Here is a 24837-nt window from a genome sequence, read left to right on the forward strand (position 1 = left end):
GAAAGCCTCTCAGCAAACCTAGGACCCCTCATGGGTTTGCTTCCGTGGGGATACTATCTGCGATCCAACCGAACGCCAAACACCGGGGGGCAGGGGGGAGACAGGAGACAGAAACACTGAACAAGTGCTCCTCTCCGAACCACCTCAACTATGTGAAAATCGTGCAAATGCTCCTGCTCCGCTCACCGGCAAGGCCAGGAGGAACAGCCACACCTGGCAGACACGGGCACTCCCCAGTGGCACTGGGCATGCTGGCTAAGAAACGGGCAGAGCCATCACAGCATCGCCCCTATGGAGACATATTCCCGATAACGGTAATTACCATACAATGAGCACTTTCCTGCTGGCCTTGGGTTCCACACTTCTCTGGGCCTAGTCCTTCACTCCAACAGCTTACCTGTCTACAGCACACAAATGCAGTAAAAGCTTCACGGGAACACAGTTTAACTATTAAGACAAACCCATACTTGTTTAGCTACTGAAAAAATATCAGTTGCAGTGATTCAAAAGAGCATCCTTAAGAAAAAGAATGTTGGGGCGCCTGGGTGGCTCAGTCAGTAGAGCATGTGACTACTGATCTTGGGGTCATGAGTTCGAGCCCCATGCTGGGCATAGAGATTACATACATAAACAAATAAACTTAAATATATACATACCGGGGCACCCGGGTGGTGCGGTTGGTTAAGCATCTGACTCTTGGTTTCAGCTCAGGTCATGAGATCAGAGCACGGAGCTGGGCTCCACACTCAGTGGGGAATCTGCTTGAGTTTCTCTCCCTCTCATCTTCCTCCCCGACCCCCCAACACTGGTTTGCACTCTCTCATAAATAAAAAATTAAAAAGGCCACCGCAGAGCGACCACTATAGCAGATCGGCAATTACCCCCAAACCAGGCGCAGTGCAACGTGGGGCGAGCCTAGAGGCCCAGAGCAAAGCCAAGCAGGCCCCTCTCTAAGGGGCTGGCAGGCTCATCAGCATCAGAATGGCCGCGGCGGGTGCCTGTGGGAGATGGGTGGGGAGAGGTGAAAGAAGAATCAAGGTCAGGTCTTCAGTGACCAACCAGGGTAGGAACAAAGGGCCCCGTCTCCCTCAGCCCAAGCTGTCCAGAGAACAAAGATGGTGTTCAACTGCAGAGAAAACTCACACTCAGGTAATTCCACCTACACCCTCACTACTCCAAGTGTGGTCCAGCCAACAGCCTCGGCAGCCCCCGGGAGGCATTTAGAAATGCAGGGTCGCAGGCTCCACTCCAGACCCGCTGAAGCAGTAGCTGCTCGTCACCAAGACCCCCAGCTGACCCATGCACACACCCAAGCCGGGGGGAGCATTGATGGGTAATTCATCCCGGTCTCCTTACCAACAGTACACCTTTCCACCTACACAACCCGCTAGGTTCTTCTCAAGCGGTGTGGGCAGTGGAGAGAACCTCCCACCAACTCCCACAGAGTCTGCAAATGCTCTCAGTCCCGTTCGGACAAAGCAGGTCACTTGATCTCCCCATTCCCAATGGGTTATTTGGTCTAAGTTTCCCAGCCACCTCTAATTCCAACGCTGTTTTTCGAGAGATCTTCATGTTGAACCAGAAGAGAAGATTTTAAGAAATAGCTTTTCCGGGCAGCGCTAGGCAACGCTGATACTGGGCATCAATCCACAAAGGTGAAATAAGTCACTCAATGAGAGGAACGCAATCAGGCCTTTAATCCAGCCCCACGGCAGCACCATCTGTGGAAACGCTCATTATCCTTCTAGCTCCACCGCCTGTTCTTCCGACACTCTATCATTACCTTGGCACAGCTTTCCATACCAAGGGTACCAAATGGCTTGAGGAAGGACATCGGTACCTTTAATGGCTAGCTTTAAACACTGTGTAATCTATTTTACTGCGTAACAAATGACTTCCCTGCATTTATTTGTCTTTCCTACCCTGGCAGGCTCAGCCCCCAGTCACTGGAGGTGCCTCCCGTCCCAGTTAAGATTCTGGCTGCGGGGCGCCTGGGTGGCTCAGTCAGTTAAGCGTCTGCCTTCGGCTCAGGTCATGATCCCAGGGTCCTGGGATCGAGCCCCACGTCGGGCTCCCTGCTTGGCGGGGAGCCTGCTTCTCCTTCTCCCTCTGTCTGCCTCTCTGCCTACTTGTGCTCTCTATCAAATAAATAAAAATAAAATCTTAAAAAAAAAAAAAAAGATTCTGGCTGCAAAACGGCCTGGCCAAACAATGTCTACTGCTTGTCAATAATCAGGATGCCAGATCACAGGTAAGGTGATGATATCCTTCCCCGCAGATGGAAAGGGAGCAGCTATAAACTGACAATATTTCCCAGTAGCCTAATGAAGACTCCCGAACATCTGGTGGCTCCAGCAGAGCGCGAGGAGGCATCGATGCCAGAGAGAGCCACCGTCAAAGGACACGGCGTACGGGTCAGAACCCAGGCAGACGGGTACGGGGCTAGCGGTCTGATCAACAAAGCGTGGCCACAAGAACAAAACAGTGCTGTCTGAAGAGGCTATTTTAGCATTCACGCTCACCAAAAAAACATTTCTGAGCTGCTTTCAGAGGCCTTCAAGGAATTAATTCCTTCTGCCAAAGTCTTTCAAGGAGAGAGATACCAGAAGAGAGATTCTTCAAGAATCAGACCCCCCACCCACTTCAGACACACCACATCATTCTCATAGGTCTCTCATGGGGGTTGGGGCCAGAAGTTTATGTCAATTGAAGGGCCATGTTGGGTCACAGCGCCAGAAACACAGAAGGGGAAATACCACTTCTTAACTGTTATCTTTCAAGTCCGCCCCCAAGGACTTCACGTGCCAACAGTGCATCTCTCACGACTGCTACTAAAATCAGACGTGGCAGACCCACACCACCTTCTGTTACGTGGCAGGAGTGAAACCTGGGGGTGCGCACAAGGCATGCGCTGACACACCCAGGTGACAAACGCACCACTGACTTGTCTCGCAGTATTCGCTGACAAATTTTGCCACGTTCCCAAATACCGAGTTCAGGCCACTCCCCGCCCTGCATCCTTCTAGGATTCATCAGTCTACACACATGGCAACAGAACAGTTAGCCCATATTGCCTCTCCCTTAAACCTGCCTACACCCTGCTGAGTTCCTGGATGCGGATTCCTAAAAACTAGAAGGCAAGGGAGAGAATGGCAGAGTCTAATGTAACTTTACTACCTTCACAGGAAACTAGTTCAGTTTAGCTTCCTCCTGCCAAGTTTGTACCAACTCTGCCTGAAATGTTCACAGTAACACCTGGGGAAGGGATCTAAGAGCACAGATGATACAGTCAAACGCCTTTGTTCTCACATCTAGGTCAAAGGAAGACAATGCCTTTTCTGTAATTAAGGCAGACTGGGGGAGAAAAAAAAAAGCAGAGAGATTCCCCCACCCCACCCCCCGGGGTCGCGGATAAGTCATCCGTGAATGGCAGCTGACCCAGGAATTAAATAAAGCATAAGCCAGCAGCTGCAGCCATGACTAAAGGTCTACATTTACTGAACATCCGTTATGCACAGGGCTCTGTGCTAGGCACTCACATTTCTGACCACAATCCTGTAAGACAAGGTCTGATCAGCCCCATTTTACAGAGGGGGAAATAGGCTCAGAGACATTCAGTGGCTTGACCAAAGTCACACAGCCAATACCAGACAGAGCTTAAACGGGTCAAAGCCCACCCTCCTTTCGGCTGGCTCCGCCCAGAGGAGGAACTGAGTTAGGACAAAGGAGGGACCGCCGCACCCCTCCGGGCCCCCCCAGGGCTCCCAGGATCCTGCTCTGGGTGCTTTCATACCTCCCGTCAGCTCCATCGTCAGCTTTTCATTTTCGATCATTTTCTTCTTCTCCTCTAGCTCAGCAATCAGGTTCTCTTTCAGCTCCACCTTCTTGTCTTCAAATTCTTTCACCGCTGCCTTCTTTTCTTTAATGTAGTTTCTCTCCACCTGTTCAGTCTGAGCAAAAGAGAAAACACAGGCTAGGGTTCCATGGGGCCCTTGCAGCCAGGGCTCCAACTCCAAGTCTGGCTCTGCACTCAAGGGCCCAGAAAACACCTTTATGAGAAAGGTGGGACAGCGGCACTCACACGTGCACTGGCAGTGACGGGATGTCTGGGAGCAAGTTTCCCAACGAATGCATAAAATTGAACCATACGACTTCTGCTTGTCTTTATGAGCATACCCAGCTTGCTACTCAGTATTTCCTCTCTTCCGCCTCTTACACTGCATTGCTTCTATGTTAAAACTTAAGATTCTCAAAGACAAACTCTTTTAAAGCCACAATTTCAAAGGAAAATAGTACATTCCGGATGAAATACCTACATTCGAAATTGACCGCAATTACAAAATACTGAGTCAGGGTGGCCCACGTTACTGTATTTGCTGATACTGATACCAAGATAAAGATCAACTAGAGTAGAAGATCATCTATTAGGTGCCTGAACCCTTAAGTACTCAAACATTGAAACAATACTAAACAAAAAGGCATTCATTTTTTAAACCTCACCACCGTATTAAATGAAGAACAAGGGAGCTTATGGTGGGCTATGACTGTGGATCACGTAATCCTGCGGGCTGTGACTATGTGTGTTGCACTGACTTCAGTAGTAAAATGGTTTCTGATAACGTGCTCTGTTAAAGCATGACCTTGTCCCACTCATGTGTGGCTCTGATAAAGTCAGGACTCCCCCCACACATACAAACTAGCCACCCCAGGAACAGATTATCATCCAAGATTCAGGCTCTCATCTCTGTACCACAGCACCGTGCTTCACAAAGAACCAACATTCCGGTGTCTGCTGAAGGGAAGGAAAAATGTTAAATCCGTCTTTCCTACTGACCCAGACAGCTTCGGCTGTAAAACTGAACCACTGAGCCAATTCAGAGACTGGGCTGCATTAAGGACCAATATAACAAATTATTAGACCATTATAATTCAGACATACTCCCCAATGGCTTTAATGTGAAAGTCAACAAGAAAGCAGTGATGGGTGAGTATCCCCTAGTCCCCTGTGATAATCAGAGGCTGCCCAACCTATAAATGAATAGATGGGAATTTCTAAACTGAGACCCAAAATGTCCTTTAGTCAAACAAAACAGTGATGAAGGCTTGCAGCTGGGGGCTTCTTAACTATCCATTTGGTGACAGAAGGAAAGGTCTCTGGATTGGGAGAGCAAGATTCCAGTCTCAGAAAGGGCCTGCAAGCCCAGAAGATCCAAGGTACTTACTTCCAGCTGGAGGAAGAGTTCTGAAAGAGATAAAACGTGCAATTAGATTCGCTAGGCTGTGTCACCTTTCTAGACAGCGATGGTAGGATTCATTTAGAGGCAGTAATTGCTTTCTGAAAGCATGGTTACACAGAGCAAATGCTTCCATCAGTAAAGTGTTGATATACATGAGGGGGAAGGATGGAAGAAGCACTCATGTCTAGTTAAAATTTGGCCCTGAACAGAATCACTTCCGGCAGTTCTGCCCAAGGGCAAAAGCAAGCAGCAGAAACCAAACTACCCCGGCAATATAAAACTGGAAGCTATCCCTTCTTTCACTCAGTCCATAACCTCCAACAGTCCTACAGGGTAGGATGGGTCAGGAAGGAACAGCGCAGTTACTCCAGAAGCAGAGTCAACACTGGTATTTTTAAAGCACGGGTGAAGGGCTGTGTGTGGCAAGGAAGGCTATTCCTGGAGAACTCAGAGGGCAGAGGTTCTGTGCCCGCCCGAGGCGTTCTTCACAGGCCACCAAGCCCCCTCGTATGGCTGCTCCTCTACGGCAACACCCTCTGGGTCTGAATGTAGCCCTTCCTGAGGACCCTTCACTTACCAATCCCCTCCAGACACATCCAGGTGTCCACTGGAGAGTAGTCAACAGCTTATTTATCACCTGCTATGTGCAGGCAATTAACAATTGTTTACCCAGCAGCTCCCCCCTCGCTAGATTATAAGCCTCTCTACAGAGCCAGCCCTGTGAACGAAATAGGTCCATGGCATCCCATCTTTCCTGGGTGACGGTGGAGTGCTGCCTACGTCACACAGATTGCTGGTGAGCCAACAACTCCAGGAGGCGCTGTTCACATTTCATCACAGTCTCTTCACAAATGTGATGAAGACTATGGATCTCTTTCCCCCTAAAACAGCATATATGCACATCCACATGTAATTTCATAGAATTTTGAGTTTCAGGACTCCCAATTAAGAATTCAGATCTCAGACCTCAATTAACAGATGTTGAATAAAAAATTTAACTGGGGAGGGGCGCCTGGCTGGCTCAGTCAATGAAGCACAGGTCTCTTAATCTCGGGGTTTTGAATTCAAGCCCCACGCTAGGCGTGGAGCCTACTAAAGAAAAAAAAAAAAGAAACTTAACTGAGCAAAGGGACAGGACAAGCCACTCATTTTCTAACACCCCTCCCCACCCCCCGGTAGCCCTGATCACTCTGGCCTGGGAACGGCTGAGCACATGAGCCCAGGCACACCCAGCCCAACATGCTCACTCCCACAGGTGCTTTAGATGCACAAATGAACTTGATGCATCAACTATGTGCCATTCTCAGAAATCACCCCTGCACCAAGTCAAACTGGCAATCACCCCTCCGAGCTGCTGGTCATCGTCTGAGTTATAATAACCAGGCACCAACACAACTAGAACAGGTGGGTTAGCTCTGCGAGAATGTGCTCTTTAAGGCTCAAGCTGGGACTGACTTAGTTCTTCTGCATTCCTACCTGGGGGGCAGGGGAGAGAAATGTTTCTGAAAGAACACGCAAGGACAGGATTGAGAGTGGAACTAAGGAAAACCACTCAATACTCATGCTGCAGTTCTAGCTGCAGAAAAATGGCTCATGTCAATTTACTTTCCTTACTTGCATCTTAAACCAATTCCGTGAGGCATTTGTACCCCTCCTGCAGATGGGGAACCTGAGGCTCCAAGAGCAAAACCTGCTTACAGTCATAAGACCTAAAGTGCAGAGAGAAGACCTAAACCTAGGACCTCACCCCTCCACAGTGCACCTCCTTTCCCTGCTAGAGGGCAACACCGAGAAGAAGGCAGGGGATTCCACAGATTCCCAAGGAGATGCCTCAGGACCTCAGATCGCAGTCGGGGTAACCTCAGGGGCAGGGGGGATGTGGGTGGGCAGAAGGCTAATGGCTATTAGTTCCATCTTCCCAGTGCCTCCCACACCCTTCAGCTCCCTTTCTACCTGCTGGTGTACACGGGACATCTACTCCCCAGAGGGGGGAAAAGTTCCACCAACAGGAAGCTGGGAAGACACCGGATCAGAAAGTGAGGGGACAGGAGCCTGAGGAATGGCACCCAGACCTCATCTGAAAACCCAGCATTACTTTCACCACCAAAGGAACAGGCACCATGCTGGTGCTCAAAATGCTGGCTGACAAGGAGCTTCCAAATTGAACACTTACGACACATTTCCTGTAAGCCCAGGAATCTGTGTTTACACACTTTGAACAGTCATCACATCTTACTTTTTGCATGACTATCTACCTCAGGATGTTCCTTAACTTTTCCCACATTTGGATGTCTTTTGTCAATGAAATCGCACATTTCCTAAAGTCAAGGACGATGTGTTCCACTATTCCATGTTGCTCAGAGCTTAGATGTAGCAGGTGCTCAACAAATTCTTACTGCATGAATACATTTACTGTGTACAACAAACCAAAGCGTACTCTTCCCCTAAATGCTTATAATACTCGAGGGGAAAAACAAGAGAACACCCCTTCCTCCCGGAGCAGAGGATACCAGAAGAAACAAACTTCAAGCAAGAGTGAAACAAGCTACAACTCTTCCCCATGTAGCTCCTCTGATGGTCCATTCAGGCAGCAATGCAGACGTGAGAAAGAATGTGCAAGACCACTTACTGTGGGGGCACCAGGGAGAATAACTGCATGGAGCCACCACTAGTAAGCTCAACTACAGGCCGTTCATTGGCCACTGGAAAAAAAGGTGAGCCAGTTTTATACAACTGTGGCTTTGGAGTCTCTCTTCCCCAAAACTCTCCCCTCCACCGTTTCTGAGAATATACGCGTTGCATTTTAGACAGCAGCTCTTACGGCCACACTATATCAATGATCAGCAAAAGCAAAAACACCTGAAGATGATTTACTCCCACCTAAGACAGAGCCTCACCTGCATTTCGGATCCTCTCTTTGTACTGCTGATCCAGTTTTTTCATCCTCTTCTGATATTCCTGTAATGTACCTGATTTTGAGATTTACAAAATAAAATGTTACTTTGAAGATCAATCTGCTCTACATTTCAGTTCCTAAAACAGCAGTAACTGTTTTAATACAATCAGAGTAAATAAAACACAAACCAGGGAAAGGCACATGCAAACAGAGCTAACTGGACTCTGGTTCTCAATTAAGGCCCAGAGCAGAGATCACCCCACCTAGTGGATTAAGACTCTGTAGCAAGTGATGGGGAGGAGAAAGGTGCAGGCTTCCTCAAGTGATTCTGATCATCTGCTGCTAAGGTTTGAGTCAATGGGCCTCCCCTTTCTGGAAAAAGCTCATTCTCTCTCAGTAAGGCCCAGATCAATGCTGTCCAGTAGAACTTTCTCTGCAACGGTGAAAAGGTCCTAGGTTTCACTGTCCAATATGGGAGCCACTAGTCATACGTAGCTACTGAGCGCTTGAAATGTAGCAAGTGCAACTGAGGAACTGGATTATTAATTTAATTTAAATAGCCACACACAGCCAGTGACAATTCTCAACAACTCAGGTATAGATTTTCACCAAATGTCTACTCATGTCATTGCTTTTCCAAAAAGCAGTGAATTACAAGGGTCACAACTAACGAGGGAAGTATTTCCTGATCATAATGTGTTACTAAGGTATATTAATGGTATCTTCTTCAAAATCCCTCAACCATGCCAGGTATGCCCTACAGACTTGCTAGAGTGGAATCTATTTCTTTCTCTGGCAACACTTCCATTATTATGGGGAAAAAAAACCAGAAATAAAACAAAGATGTGTGAATGCAACTCATGCAAACCTTTTTTCACTATTTAGCAGAAATCAATGTCAGATGGCTAGTTCAGGCAATGTAAGGACCTAGTGGAACTTCACTGATGAGGGGCTCCACAAAGGGAAGCCAGAGCTGCTGGCCACAGCTGTCCCTGAGCTCCCGGTGCACCCCGCAGTGCTAGACACCCCTCACGGGCAATCATATCGGCTTCCACCTTCTGCATTTCAAAGACTGGAAAACAAATTTAAGCAAGAGGAAGTGATGTGCCCAAGGTCAAATTTCCAGAAAGCAGTAGTTAGGATTCAAGCCCGTGATGGCCCTCGAAAGCCAATGCTCTTAACCCCAGACTGAACTGCCTTCAGCAGGAAATCGCACTGGACAAGATACAATCCACTTTTAACTTATAAAGCAAACAAGAGAGAACACAATAAAGATAACCCACAGCTCATCAGCATTTAGTTTAGAAAAAAAATGGTACAGTTTTGTGTATTCTTTGGCAACAACGTCTCTCCTAAAAATGTCTAGCTTTAGGCTCACAGTGGATTTCAGCTCATGCTCTTCAGAAGGCCCTAAGTGGGGACACCTGGGTGGCTCAGTCAGTTAAGCGGCTGCCTTCGGCTCAGGTCATGATCCCGGGGTCCTGGGATGGAGCCCTGCATCGGGCTCCTTGCTCAGCGGGGAGCCTGCTTCTCCCCTGCCTGTGCTTGCTCTCTGTCTCTCTTTCTCTCTCTCTCGTTGTCAAATAAATAAATAAAATCTTAAAAAAAAAAAAAGGCCCTAAGTGAGGGTTCAAAAATATTTGAAAATCGCCACTTTACTGATAGCAGAAGATAGCAAAGTGCATGCTGGACAGCTGAATCAGCCAGACCGAATTTTAAGTCACTCCCACAGGGGAGTGAAATACACAGATTTCAAAAGCTTGCAATATTAAGTATATTTAGAAATGAAGGGTTAAACCACACACCAACCTTCCTGCAGTTGTTGCAACTGTCTCTTGAGAGAAGCCAGTTTATCCTGATACATCCTGCAAAGAAAAACAACAAAAGCCACATTGAAAGACAAAAACATTCAATACTCGATTCCAAAATCATCTACACACAGGAATTACCTGGGTTGTTATGGGAATGTCATTAATGTCCTTTAGGAGACAGAGAAAACTGAAGTCGGCCAGCTGGTTTAAAATGTACCAGCAGCTAAAGGGATCAGAAAGGGACAAGGATTCTGTGTTCTTGAATTATACCCCAATTCTGCAGATTCTCTTGTGTTATCCCACCTTTAGAGAATCAGTCTGAAATCTACAAATATGAAGACACGCAGATTTTTTTTTAAAATATTTTATTTATTTATTTGAGAGAGAGAATGAGATAGAGCATGAGAGGGGGGAGGGTCAGAGGGAGAAGCAGACTCCCTGCTGAGCAGGGAGCCCGATGTGGGACTCGATCCCGGGACTCCAGGATCATGACCTGAGCCGAAGGCAGTCGCTTAACCAACTGAGCCACCCAGGCGCCCGAAGACACACAGATTTTAATAAGTAAGTGACAATGATAGGCAAGAAAATACCAAGAAAAACTAAAAGTGTGATGCCATTTTCTTATGGATTTAGAAGTATAAGTAACACACACGAAAATGTAGCAAAGGCATTAAACACAGCAGCTCTTCTATCAACTCTACAATTAGATCATAAATTCCAAAGGAGTAAGATTATGCCTTTGGCACGTTTTTCCATGTAGATAGCCTAGCTGTGTAAGCAGCAAGTTAATCAACTTTCATATCATTTTCTAAAAGCACTACTCTTTTAGGATCAGAGAAATAATAGTTATTCAGTAACAAAAGTTAAAATGCAGGATTTATTTACAGCCCCAGCTGGTTAAGAACACGCAGCACACACAAAGCAAAAGCGCCTAGCATGTTATTCCCCCCTCCCCCCCGCCCCCGGACACCAAATGGATTATATGCAATTGTACGCTCCGGCAAGTCTGTTTGAATGGTGGATTCCACAAGTAAATCTTATTTCAACAGTATTTCTGCTTCTACCTGAAAAACACCCCCAATTTTACAGTGACAAAAACAAGATTTGCAACCTGAATGAACACTGTCCAACAAATAACAGGCACAATAGCTTTTTGACTGCTCCAGTAAGGGCTGTAAATACAACCCAACTATTTACACAGACTGAGGAAAGAGTGGGCAGAATCCGGGAATTACACAGGAGGTCTGATCAAAAGATCAATGAGAATTCTGATGTACTCTCAACACTCACCTTGAATCACACAAGGCATTCAATTTTAATCAAAAATTTTTCTGTATCCAGTATTAAGGGGCACGTTCAATTAAAATACAATCTCAAAAGAATGCTTAAACATGCCAAATAGAGGAAACAGATATATAAACTGCACACAGTAAGTCAGTATTTGGAACCCAGTGTATTCAATTTTCCACCACATCGAATGCGGTAAACAACGCCTTTGACTTCTGAGTCCGTCTTTGAAAGGGAACATTAACAGATTGAAAAAATAAACAAGCGGAACAAATTCAGATTTGGGAAAAGGAAAGGTATGTGGAAATGGTTCAAGGTAAATCGGTAAAAAGCCTAAAGAGAATAAAAATAAAAAGCAAGCACAGTTTCAGGAATGAAGCTGTGAGAAAAAGCACATGAATTATTAAAGTAATCCTTCTTTATTCAGCATCGCTGGAATTTAGCTGAATTACCCCTTTGGGTTCCAGAGCTTGAAAAGGGTAACAGAATCCAGAGGATGGTCACGAACCATTTGCAAATAGGACCTATAAAAAAAGGAACGTGGATCATCTAGTTTAAAGATAAAAGAATTTAAAGTCAAATCAAGATCCTCAAAATACATTCAACAAATACATGTGGGATCTATTTTATACAGTCTTGCATCTGTGTTTACAATAAAAGTGAGTGGTTTTCGTTCTCTGGGCACATTTAGAGAAGGCTCGAGCAGGGATGTATGACAAGTGCAAAGAGCACTAGAGCAGAGTCAGGAGCCCTGCTCTCCAGTCCAGCTTTCCCTGAGCTCTCCAGGCAGCCAGCACACCATCAGCTCTCAGAGGGGTCACCCCCATTTGAGAACCAAATAGCTATGACACACCCTTTACCCTGAGCAATAGTTTTCACATTTAAACAAAACCACAAAAACAAAAACACGAAGAATTGGGAAACAGTTCTCTCCTGATACATGGCCTTATTTCCCTGGGATCATTTCCCTCAAGGCTCTTCCTAGCCGATGCTCAAAAGATTCTTTTAACAGGAAGACCGATTACACATGACAAGTTTATAGGGGGAAACTAAACACATACACATGGACCTTGGACTCTCTATGGTCAAAACCATACACACAAGGTCACTGTCAAGATTTCCTGGTCAATTCTGTATTCCAAACAAGAAATATAAGAATCATACTCACTGTTCCTTCATTTCTACATAGTCCTCTTCATCATGCTTTGCCAGGTCAGTTTCACTAGCATCTTCGGTGTCTAAGTAAAATCAGGGAAGAAAAGTCTGTTAAAATCATAATTCATAAAATTGCTATCACCTGACGAAGTGACACTTAAACTTCTGTAAAATGAACACAGGCCTGCGGGAAGCCATCAGTGAAAAATATTACATAGTTACTTTAGGAAAGAAAATGCCATTTTCAACTTAGACATGGCCAGACTTATGCAAAGAGCTGCCTTCATCTGAAGTGCCACCAGAGAACAGGGTCCATGAGAGGTAGGCAGTCATGGTCAAGGCTGCTACTCCTGCAGAAGCCACAGTGGCAGTTCAGGAAACGGCGCTGTGAGTGTCAGACAGGACAACCAGAGGCAGCCAGGTCTTGCTCACTGCTCCAAAACGACCCAGTAAGTCCATTCCCTTCTGGTCTACGTCCTTAACAGATTTTACACCACATATATACAAAGGAGAATCCAAACCAATTAAGTGAAATATTTTCACAAAGTTACAACTAAAGGGAGAAGAAAGGAGACAAGATGATCAAACACAAAGTGTTTCAGAACATTTTAAACATTGTTCTTAAAGTAAATAACGCAGTGTCTACATAATTTCAACAGCCCTACTTGAGAAAGAATAAAGATCAATTTTGGCTTCGCCGCTCCCCCTTGTGGACATTAAGAGCAGTTACAAGTGTTTCACATTCAAAATCCCGGGTTAAGCCCCGTCTTCAAATGTACTTTAACCAAACGCAATTAGTTCCTTCAATTTTATCATCTGCACATGTCGCTGCCTTTTTAAAGGCTGCTGCAGATCCAAATCTTCACAAGCCTTCTCCTCTTTCAGTCAAGAGACCTTCACTGAATTCATGTCATTTGCCAGCCACTGTACTTGGCACGTGGGGAACTGAGATGAGTAAAACATATTCCTCATTCCAGCAACTAGTCCAACCATTTGCTCCACAGCCTTATTCTGTGCCAGAATAGTCCACCCATATATCGGTCTCTATCTCCTCTTTCTTCTCCCGTGTCCTTTTATGGTGTTTTTTTTCCCCACCTCTCTCCTTCTCCGGTAGCTCCTTCCTCAATCCTTCCAAACAGTCTTCCTCACACTTGCCAAACTATAAACCCCAGTTTGAAAGAACTGGGCTTTGAGAGGCAGTAATGATAACGCAAAGAACGTGGAACTGAAAACACAACACCTGGGCACCATTAAGCAAATCCCTATCCTCCCTGTGCCTGCTTCCCCAGTGCTGCAAAAACATCTACTGAGTACCAGGCCAAGTACCTTACGCACATCTCATTTAATCCTCACACCTACGCTCGGAAGCCCCATTACAGCTGGGGAAACTAAGGCTCGCAAGCTTAAGTCAGTCTAGGGTCACGAAGCTGGGTTCAGGGAGCCAAATTCAGACCTAGATCTGGCTGATTCCAGGTTCCGTTCTTTTAAGCAACCTGAACTGCGCCACCCAAAGTAGGGCTGCCTAAAGCATTTCCTCGGGGTGGAGGGTCCGGGGGGAGCAACTTGGGAACCTGGAAGCCAAACTGGGCTTTGCTCTGATCCTCTCCGGAACTAAAAAGGGGAGGGGTACTCAAGATACTCAATGGAAGGCTTTCTCATTCCAAGCAGGAAAGACCTGAGGTTCACCAGAGACGGTTGAGGGAAGAGGGCCAGAATCTTAAAGGGGCTTCCGTCTCTGACAGCAGCTCCCCAAGTCCCTCCTTCCCATAACTGTTAGGGTACGACGTCCCCACAGCGGCCCCGGGCCCAGCGCAGGTGGGGGTAACTTCCTGGAGCCGTGCACCTCCCCGCGGCCCCTTCAAGCCTCCCCCAGCCCCGGAGGTCGCCCCGCCCCGCTCCGTGCAGCCCACTCACTCCCTCTTCGGTCCCGCCCCGCTCCGTGCAGCCCACTCACTCCCTCTTCGGTCTCACCCCCGCCCCGGGCCGCCGGGCCAGCCAGACGACGCACCTTCATCGGACTCGCGGCCCCGGCAGCTGCGCTCGTCGTCCTCGGCGCTCTCCAGCTCTTCGTCCTCCTCGGGGTAGTACTCCGGTGCCGGCGGTGCTCCAGCCGGGGCCGGAGCCGGAGCCAACAGTCCCGCGGCACTCATGTCGCCTCTGGCCGCGGCTGAGCGTCTCAACCAGCGACCGCGGCCGCGCGCCCTGCGGACTCGACGCCCGCCTAGCAGCCCCCGAGGGAGCCGCCAACTCGAGGAGCGGGAGCCGCGGAAGTCGCGGCGACCCCTTCCCCGTCTCCGCCAAGCTCCGCCCCGCGCGCCAGCTCTCGGCAACGGGGGCCTCGCGCCGGCGGCGACTTCCGGGTCGCGAGCTGCCCGAGGCCCGCCTGACTCCGTCATCGTTGAGGAGGTGGAGAGGCCGCCGGACGCCCCCTTCGTCTTAACCCCGGCCCTTTCATGCCGTCTTTAAAATCCTCAACGGGTAGTGGGGAGGGGCGGAGACAAGTTCTCTAGAATTAGGCAAATCCTTGGACAGACCTGGCCGCGGCTAGGACCCCGAAGCTTGCAGGCGACTTCTGGAAACAGCCGCCAGGCGGCGCAAGGAGCCAGAACTAAAGCGAGGATCCTTAGCGACCTGAGAGAGGCAGAAGGGTTGAAGGTGGTCTCTCGTTGACATAGGTGAACGACGTGAACCATCCCCTTTATAGGCTGGGAAACGCTGACATCTAGAATTTTCGTGATCATCCCCCAGAGCCTAGCTCCTCCCCTAATTAGAGCTTTATTGAGAACTAAAAGGCAAGGATGTTGAGAATTCCATTCTGGGGTCTGCAAAAGGGTGTTTTCCCAGTCGGTGGGAGTCTTTTCTGTTTGTACAGTTGTTCTCAATAAGGTGTTCTCCCGATTTTACATATGAGAAAAGAACATTTACCTAAAAAATGGTAGCGTCCAGGCTGCCTTGTTTACACGATCACACCCAAGCGCTGTACATTACTGCTGCCTCATATTTCTTAGAATATTAATTTTTTAAAAGGTGCTTTTCCCCATCCAGTAACTTGCTAACAACTCTCAACTGAGCAAGCGGAACATTTGCCTGCAGGAAGTTAATTAAACTAGCATAAGGAAGGTGCTATGTGGAAACTTAGAAAACAAGAGAACTGAATACCTGCATGAATTAATTCATGTGATTCCTTCTGAGTAGGAGACACTGTGTTATAAGCTTTACTTAATGAACGAATTTAGGATGTCCCTTGTCTAGTTGTGGGTAGCGAGATAAGGGGTAAGGAAAAGAGCCTAGGATGTTTGTTTGTCCAAAGTAACCCTGCCCCCTTTATGTTGTATCCAAGTCGCCATAGAATAACTTTTTTTTTTTTTTTTAAGATTTTATTTATTTATTTGACACAGAGAGAGACAGCGAGAGAGGGAACACAAGCAGGGGGAGTGGGAGAGGGAGAAGCAGGCTTCCCGCGGAGCAGGGAGCCCGATGCGGGGCTCGATCCCAGGACCCTAGAATCATGACCTGAGCCGAAGGCAGACGCTTAACAACTGAGCCACCCAGGCGCCCCAATAAATAACTTTTTTTTAAAAGATTTTATTTATTTGACAGATAGAGAGAGAGCACAGGTAGGCAACAGGCAGAGGGAGGGGGAGAAGCAGGCTCTCTGCTGAGCAGGGAGCCCAATGCGTGGCTCGATCCCAGGATCCTGGGATCATGACCTGAGCCGAAGGCAGACATTACCTGAGCCACCCAGGTGCCCCGGAATAAGTAACTTCTAAGTAGCAAGGTTGAACACAGATCTAAAAGCCAGGTGGACCCCAGTATCCTGATCCTTTGTGACCAAACTCCTCTCTGAATGGGACCCCAGAGTCTTCTCAAAGTGAAAAAACATATGCGATTTATTTCAACATTTCTTATTTTCTACCTTGTCTTAATGAAAATCTTGGCTCTTTGTGGGAGATTTTTCCACCCAACAAACCTCAACAATTTCCAAAATGGACTGCTGCAATGTCTTTCCATGAGTTCAGAGATCTTCTGAAGCTCCTTCTAAATAAGAGTCATTCTCAAGGCTCACTGTAGGTCCACCATCTGTATTTCAACTAGGATTTTAGAACTGCCTCTTGCCCAAAGGATGAAGTCATTTCTATTTTTATTTTAGAACACATCTAAATTATTTGTAATCAGCTATATTGAGCAACTTGGGTTTCCATCAGAAGTAATAATCATAGACCAGAAAAGGCACCAACATTTTAGAAATTACAGTTCATTGATATAATGAATCAAAAAAAAAAAGAAAAAGAGATTTGACTTCATTGCTCATTGGTTTCTTCAAGACATGGAATTTTTATCTCACTTATGTTTTCTTTCTACTTGATTGCAAATAACATCTGTTAATGGTCATGCATTTCTTTTTTTTTTTAAAGATTTTTTTTTTTATTTGAGAGAAAGAGTGAAAGAGAGAGAGAGCACAAGAGGGGGGAGTGGGAGAGGGAGAAGCAGACTCCCTGCCGAGCAGGGAGCCCAATGCGGGACTCGATCCCGGGACTCCAGGATCATGACCTGAGCCGAAGGCAGTCGCTTAACCAACTGAGCCACCCAGGCGCCCCTATGCATTTCTTTTTTTTTTTTTTTTATGAATAGACGCAACTGACACTGATAGTGAAAACTTAACTCCATTTCTTCAATCCATATTCCCAACTGCATTATTGGTAGGATGAGCTCTTAACTAATATATGCTCTTTAAGAGAAGGAGAACCTAGTCAAAAAAAGGTCTGTCATGACTTTAGTCTTACCTAACCTTTACAGTTGTTGAATATAATAATTTTGGGGGCTCCTGGGTGGCTCAGTCAATTGAGTATCCGACTTGGTTTCGGCTCTGCACTCAGCAGGGAGTCTGCTTGGGAGTCTCTCTCCCTCTGCCCTTTTCTTACCCCCTCTAAACAAATAAAATCTTAAAAAGTATACATATATATGTATTATAATTTTGGATAATCTCTCTAGGCCTGTAAAAATTAAGTTCCCCCAGAATTACCTTGAAATCTCTCCTCATCCCTTTCCAAAATGCCAGTCAGCACTGCTCAGGAGGCACCTACTTCAGAACTCAAATGAGGTCCTGCCAGCCTCATTTCCACGTACCCTAACACCCAAATTTAAAGGGGAGCCCTGCCATTGGAATGGAGCATCATTATAAAACACTAGGGAAAACACGTACAGCGTTTAGGACACAAACTCTGTCAGCAGGAGTTCACACAAGAGTCAATGATGGAGAGTTTTCTGAGAGCCAAGTCCTGTATACATCTAACAAGGCTTAGCATCAAATTGTGTGCCTGAAATGGAACAATTTCTTCATAAAATGCTGAATTGTCAAAGTCTGTCAACTTTGGGGTTTATGAGTAAGAGGAGCAGTTTTCAGTTTCTGGTACTGACTTTATCAACATATCCAGCTTCAAAAAACATAAAGAATGGCTCTGAGTAACACGATGCACTTTGACCCCTGGCAGACGAGTCTCTGATTGTCACAGGTGCACTTTGGCCATCAGTTCACACAGAATCATTAAAACATTGGCCCTGAAAAAAAACGAATATGCTGACTAAGCGCACTGAAGCCTACCACACAGTTCCTGTTCCTACTGTCAAAATGATTACCAAAACCCACAAACTGATTATTTCTCAAGTTTCGTCCTTGGGCCTATCAAAAGGAGCCCCAGGGGTGTTGAAGGCTTTACTTGCTCCCAGTACACACCTCGTATAAAGATTTTTTCCTCCCAACAGCATTAGACTGACGTCTGTCGAACGCAATGCAAGGGCAACTCCCTCGCCAAAGATGCAAAAGAATTTAAATCCAGGAAATATTTACAAGCCCGGAGTGAATACATGCTGGATTAATTGATGGCATCATTACTTAGGGAGCTGAGCAAGAATGGAAGAATGGGAACCTCCTCAAAGGCTCTCACACGGTGGTCCCCGGGAGTCCCAGGGGGCCTTGGCCTCTGGGAGGCTCCCAAGAAAAGTAAAGGCTCAGAGGAGTGCCATGAACTTTGACCCCAGCGCAGCACAAACAACGCCGACCGCACCCCAGGCGGGCCCGCGGGGTAACTGAAGTTGCAGGGTCTTCCGTGTCTGGGGAAAGCCCGCCCCGCCCCGCCCACCGCCAACTCCGCCAATCCTCAGGCGCCATCGACCGCTCGGCTTCCCAGGCACCTCCAATCAAGTACCTATATCCGGCCCCAGGCCCGTGCCCCGCGGTCAGGGGAGGTCAGTAGAGAGCCTATCGGAGCCGGGCTGGGGGCGTGGTCCGGGGCAGGGGGCGGGCGAACTGAGACCGCGGGGCGGAGCGCGCTCGGCGCAGTCGGGTGCGATTGGCCACCCCTGGCAGGAGCCGCACCTCGGACAGCAGCAGCCGCGGCCGCGGGAGGGTCCGTGTGGCGCCCGGCGGTGACGGCGGCGGAGTCCTGCGTGAGAGTGGGACCCGACACCGAGACCGCGGGCGGAGGCTCCGCGTGGCCGGACCCGACACTCAGCGACCCGACCCCGGGATCCTCCGGGGGACAAGCGGCAAAAGAGCGACTCGGGAACAAGTGTGGGAGAGGAAGCGGCGGCGGCGACGCCGGGCCCGGGGGTGGTGACAGCAGGTCTGAGGTGAGAGCGCCGGGGCGCAGGACGGTGACAGAGTGAGCCGAGGCAAGAGGACCCTGAGCGGAGTGAGGTCGGGGAGGACTCGAGTGACGAGAGTCCGGGAGCGGGTTTGTCCCGACTGGGGAAAGAAGACCCCGAGAGGGGCCGGGATAGCGGGTCTGAGCGGGAACCTCGAGAGGGCTTGGGACAGCGGGTCTAGGGAGAGTCCCCGAGCGAGCTTGGGACAGCGGTTCTAGGGGGAGTCCCCGAGAGGGCTTGGGACAGCGAGTGTGAAGGGAGAAGACCCCGAGAGGGCTTGGGACAGCGGGTCTACGGAGAGTCCCCGAGAGGGCTTGGGACAGAGGGTACGAAGGGAGGGGACCTCGAGAGGGGCCGGGACAGCGGGTCTGAAGAGAGGCGATCCCGAGAGGGCTTGGGGCAGCAAGTGTGAAGGAAGGGGACCTGAGAGGGCTTGGGACAGCGAGTATGAAGGGAGGGGACCCTGAGAGGGGCTGGGACAGCGGGTCTGAAGAGAGGGGACCCCGAGAGGGCTTGGGACAGCAGGTCTGATTGGGGAACCTCCCGAGAGGAGCCGGAACAGAGGATTTAGGGGCAGTCCCCGAGAGGGTTTGGGACAGCAGGTCTGAAGGAAGGGGACCCCGAGAGGACTTGGGACAGCAGGTCTGCTGGGAGGACCCCCCCCGAGAGGGGTCGGGACAACAGGTGTGAGGGGGACCCGGAGACGGGTTTCGGAGCGCGCGAGTGGACGTGGAAGGGGGGAGCGAGCCTGGGTCGGGGTCGCTGCGCCGGGCGAGTCCGGACGGCCGGCAGCGCGCAGCGAGGGGAGGCGTGCTGCTCCTAGGGTCTGCAGTCAGCCGCTCTCCCCGAAGGTGGTGTGTGCGATAGGGGACAGCCCGAGCCCCCGTGACCCTGTGGGTGACTCCGTGGAGCAGGGATTATGTAATGAAACCTCTCCTAAGTAGAACGCAAGGGCCGGAGGGTCTGGCAGAAGCGCAGAGATCTTGGCGAGAGCGAGAGACCGGCTGCCCGACCTCTCTCCTCACTCGCCCCCTGGCTTCTGATGTGTTTCTCCGAGTTTGGCATGGATGCCTTGAAAGTGAGGGGCTTCCTGATATTAATACCTTAACGAGAACGTGAGAAGTTGGAGAGGGCTTCTCCAAGCCGCCACAGGCCCGTTGAAAGGGAAAGGGATCCTTTTGGAGACCCGTGTTTTGGATTAATTGGGATGGTGATGGTGACAGACCCTGTATTTTTCATTTCAGCTCAGGGAGCTGAGAAAGGTTTCAAGATTTGGCAGCACTTTGGTATCCATGTTTACAATGCAGATTCAAAGGAGCTATACACTAAGTTTAACTTTGATGTGTTGGAGATAGTTGGGAGGTCAAACTAAATGTTGAAAGGAGGTATTGGAGTGGCTAAACTGACAGCACTTTCCAATTAGATTTCTCATCCTAAAAGCTACCAGGACTGAGCTTTAGGCGTGATTCCAGGACAAGCTAAGGAGAGAGATAAGCCTATTTAAACCAGACACTGTGTCCTCGTAGCAGGCAAGTGTGTGTCTATTAAAATGCTGAAACAAATAGTGGAAAGCTGGAGGGGGTGGGAATTGGGGGGTAGCCTCCTACTTTGATGGATGTGAAAATTAAATTGATGACCAGGCTAGTGGTTCACAGTACTTAGGATATGTTAATACTGCCCTGCCTACCTTTCAAATGTTCTCCTGAATGCACATGCTTTGTTAACAGTTGGACCCAGCAGTTTCTGCATTTGAATTTTTTAACCTTTTTCTCTGTGTGTTGCTCCTCCTCACCCCTTCTCTTCGCAACTAGTTTCTTTTTTAGAGGAGCAGACTTAGAAAATGATGGTTTGGGAAAAATAAGGGGGAATGTCATTATCATTTCACAGTTACTTAGGTATCTTCTTTGTTTCTGGTTTAGAATATGTCTTATTAGAAGCTTTTGCCCTTGTATAGTAATGGGCAGCTTCAACGAAGGGGAAGAAAGAAATGCTGCTTTATTTTCCGAAGACATAATGGAGAAAGCTTACATAGAACTGCCTATTTAAATCAAAGACAAACATTATTAAAGTCATTTTCATCAGGGTGATAGTAAGTAGAGGACATGTGTCATTTGGGGATTTTATTTGATATTATCTGATACAGAGCAGTTCTTATATGACTTCAGAGAGTGTGGAGCTGAATCTGGTTATGAAAATCCCACCAACTAGAAGTCCTCCCCTAAGAAAGGGAGATAAGAAGAGCAACAACAGCAAATACAAATTTAAAATACGACACTATAATTTATTTAAGATGTATTAAGTATGATTTTTTATGCTAAATTTATTTTTCCAGAACTCTAGGTCAAATTCAAGTAAAAACTAAAGTCAGTTAATTCAAGAGGTTATTCACAAAGGGTATATATTCATTATGTAGTGCACATAACTTTTGAAATGGTGTGTGGAAGGTTTGGGAATCTCAGTACCAGTGATTCTACAAAGTAATAGAAATGTTTGAGCAGATAAGCTCTTTGATCATACTTGTTAGCTCATTTCTGACTGGTACAAATGGTAGTTTCTTAAGACAAAACATAAATTTTAATTCCTTATAAGAAAAGAAAGTGTTCTAATACTCCCCGGAGTGGTGACTAAAGCAGTCATTTCAACCACATTACGTTATGGTATTGATCCAGAGATGATGAAGAGAGATTCATTGTAATAGAATTTTTAGTGATAGGAGGGGCCTATAGTGACTTTTTATTCCTTGGGGTGATGAGTGGGCGGGTAAGAGGGTAGGAATTGTGTGGGAATTTATTTTCATTTGTTTCACAAAATAAAAGTACACCATGAGAAACTATAAATATGTGAAGACATTTTGCCTGTGCTCATTTAAACTATTTCTTTTCAATTAAAAAAATATACTGAAAAGAAATTAAGAAGACGCTTTCCACTTCTATATGAATGGTTACAGCAACGACAGAATGCAAGTCCTTTTGGTTTGGAGTTCTTAAACTATACTTACTCTTGGTTTAGTGGGAGACAAGTACTACCCTGTAAGTACAATAACCCATTTTGCCCATTCTTTACCACTTGAGTCATACACAGTCAAACCATTGTCATCTCAGAGTATACCTTGATATCTAATTTGGTTTAATGTTTAAGCCACTCTGGATAAAAGTTCTCATTGCTTGCCAGTGTGCATATTTCTTGGTTTCAGTAGTATAGAAGAATGAATGAAACCTATTGGTACTTTTATTTTAGAGCCTCCGTTAAAAGGCTCTTTCTTTCATAATCTTTTCCTCCAGTCTTTGTTTCTTCCCTCCCCCCAAAAGAAAATAGACTGACAGACAGACAGACAGAAAGCTTCCACCCAAAAGTGTTTTGTGACTCTCCTAGGGGAAGACTGCTTTTCAGTCTTCAGTGAGATTCAGTGAGCTCATCTTCAATGATTCTTTCAACCAGTGAAGACAATTTTGAATTAGTTCTGAGTTGTGAGATATTGTACAATTGCAGTTCAGCATAGGGAGTTTAGATTGTGATTATTTAGCTTTATCATCCGTTTAATTGGTTGCTTTGTTATTTATGAAGATTGGTTAAAAGTTTGTTACTGTTTCTAAAACGCAAACTGAGTAAAAAAAAGAACAACAACAAAAGAAAAAACATAAGTGGCATCTATCAGTCTGGCTGTCCTTATAGAGTAGATATATTGAGTTTATGGGCCAAAATGTTATCTAACTCATTTCTAAACTACACGCATCAAATTAAAAACAACAACTTTTTAGAATTTTTAGGATAACCAGCAGGAATTAAATTGATCATTCTAGCTATATGTTATTAAATTTACCTAAATATTTTATAAATCAACCTAATGTGTTTTTTGTCTGTCTAACCTGAGATTTGTTAGAGACATTGAATCTAAATTATTTCCATTTTACAACAGAATGACTTAGGGGTCAGTTTCCTGATTTGTTAACACAGATCAGCCTCCTAACCATTGTCAGCTATCCCACGCATACACGTTTTTCATCCCCAAAGTGAGCGAGAAAGAGATTTTGCCTTGGAAAAGACACTTTATACCCAGGAAAACCTACTCCCATTAAACAAACAGGTGTAGCCCACGTGGCTGTAGGTACCAACACTGAGAATTTACGTGCTGGTGTCTAGTCTTTGGGGCCCTTCCACTTAACCTCTAGCCTCAGTGAAATGATGGATAGCAAATTCAACCCCACAATATACATTTTGTTACACTTAATATTTTAGTTAATTATCAAAGTGCAAATTGGAAGACTTCAGTTTTACTTCCATCCACTATTTCTGATGGACAAATGGGATAACCCTTTATTTCCAAATCAAACTAGGACTCTGGGCACTATATATTTATTTTTATATGTTTCAGCTCTGTCTAATGACAGAGGCTTATGTCCACAACAATCAAGGCTTATGACAATTCAAATAGATATTATTTACCCATTACAATAGATGGCACTAATCAAGGCAGAATGCTTTCTTACATAAATAACCTAATTAGTCTTGGCAGTAGACACACAGAATCGTAGATTGTAGCCAATTTTCCATTCTGTTTTGAACATTAGCCTTTACTTTTTGAAGAGTGTGTGCGTGAACACACAAGTATTGCCAGAAACCACATATAGTTTTTAAATGATCTAGGTCAAGAATTAGTAGCAGAGATACAAAATTACAATATTATGCTTCATGTACCTTTATGTTTCTTTTGTCTCTTGTGTAAAATTTCTCTTCTGTCATTGTATACCAGTTCCTTGTTTACATGTGTTTGTTGGTATTTTACTATTCTGTGAGCACTTCAAGGCAGAGCTGGGTAGTATTCATCTTTGCATTCCCCATGGTAAGTTCAGTACCAGGCACAAAGTATGAAGATGCTCCATAAATGTGAATTGAATGAGCGAATGAATTAATGATGAGCAAATAAGTAGATGCTACTTACGTTCACACTTTGTTTCTTATACACCAAAAGAGACAGGGATTCAGTTAGAGCGAATGTTAGCATTATTCATCTGTCATATAAGAAACAGCATGATACATTGGAAGGAAAAAGGACCTTATACTCAGAGAGACCTACGCATCTACTTTGGCTTTGTCATTATGCCAACTAGCTTACCCTGGGTAAATTACTGAAGTCTTAAAGCTCTCAATTCTCTCATCCGTCAAATAAGAATACATACCTCACAGGATTCTTACAAGGAATAAATGAAGCAGTTTATGTAAGGCACCGAGCACAGTGACAAGCACATGGAAGTGTTTAATAAATCATAGCTGCTTATTATTTTAAATCATTTGAAACAATTTTTATTGTTTTTGCTGTATTCCCAGTATCTAATCAGTTTCTAAATCCCATGGCTCCTGACTCCAAAAAGAATAATTAATAGATTCACATATAGGGAAATTGAGACAGTGAGGGTAAGTGACTTCCCAAGGTCAGACAATGGTAAATTTGACCCCTGTGACCTAGATCTGGTTTTTCAACTCACTACACTTTCCACTTCATTCCTCTCAATGGTCCAAGAAGGAGCTAACAAGGGCCTTAATAAAGTGCTAGGGAAGGACTACTGTGATGATCTTCCAGTCTCCTTTTTCATACTTCCTATATACATTGTTTCTGTCTTACTCTCCCTAAAGTACAGCTCTGATTTTGTCACTCACATGTTCAAAACTTTAATAATTCCCCATGGCCTACAGAATTCAGTACAGATTTATCAAACTGTTTTTAGGTTCCTAATGCTCCATAATCTGTGTGTGTGTGTGTGTGTGTGTGTGTGTGCGCGCGCGCGCGCGCGTGCATATATCCTGTGTC

The 24837-nt window shown here is 46.3% G+C and overlaps 2 protein-coding genes and 1 non-coding gene across 4 annotated transcripts in view; 2 read left to right on the forward strand and 1 right to left on the reverse strand.

The window, feature by feature from the left end:
* SUDS3 (SIN3A corepressor complex component SDS3) overlaps window positions 1-14737 on the reverse strand; it is a 53691-nt gene extending 38954 nt beyond the window's left edge. The window contains exons 1-6 of one of the 2 annotated variants that reach the window (XM_078060911.1): window positions 14395-14737; window positions 12400-12469; window positions 9943-9998; window positions 8135-8206; window positions 5223-5242; window positions 3794-3950 (exon numbers count right to left, since the gene is read on the reverse strand). In XM_078060911.1, coding sequence (XP_077917037.1) covers window positions 3794-3950; window positions 5223-5242; window positions 8135-8206; window positions 9943-9998; window positions 12400-12469; window positions 14395-14536 — 517 coding nt within the window. In that variant the 5' untranslated portion in view covers window positions 14537-14737. The remainder of the gene's footprint in view (window positions 1-3793; window positions 3951-5222; window positions 5243-8134; window positions 8207-9942; window positions 9999-12399; window positions 12470-14394) is intronic. The other variant, XM_036121060.2, reaches the window with a different exon arrangement.
* TRNAS-ACU (transfer RNA serine (anticodon ACU)) lies at window positions 540-612 on the forward strand. The gene has a single exon. It is a non-coding gene; the product is annotated as a tRNA-Ser (tRNA).
* A 4008-nt stretch (window positions 14738-18745) lies between the features above and the next one.
* Window positions 18746-24837, forward strand: part of TAOK3 (TAO kinase 3) — a 190598-nt gene continuing 184506 nt past the window's right edge. The window contains exon 1 of the mRNA XM_078060912.1: window positions 18746-19016. The gene's annotated coding sequence lies outside the window, so the exon portion shown is untranslated. The remainder of the gene's footprint in view (window positions 19017-24837) is intronic.

The sequence above is a fragment of the Halichoerus grypus genome, chromosome 13, assembly GCF_964656455.1.
Source record: "Halichoerus grypus chromosome 13, mHalGry1.hap1.1, whole genome shotgun sequence".
In the NCBI taxonomy this organism is placed as follows: Eukaryota; Metazoa; Chordata; class Mammalia; order Carnivora; family Phocidae; genus Halichoerus; species Halichoerus grypus.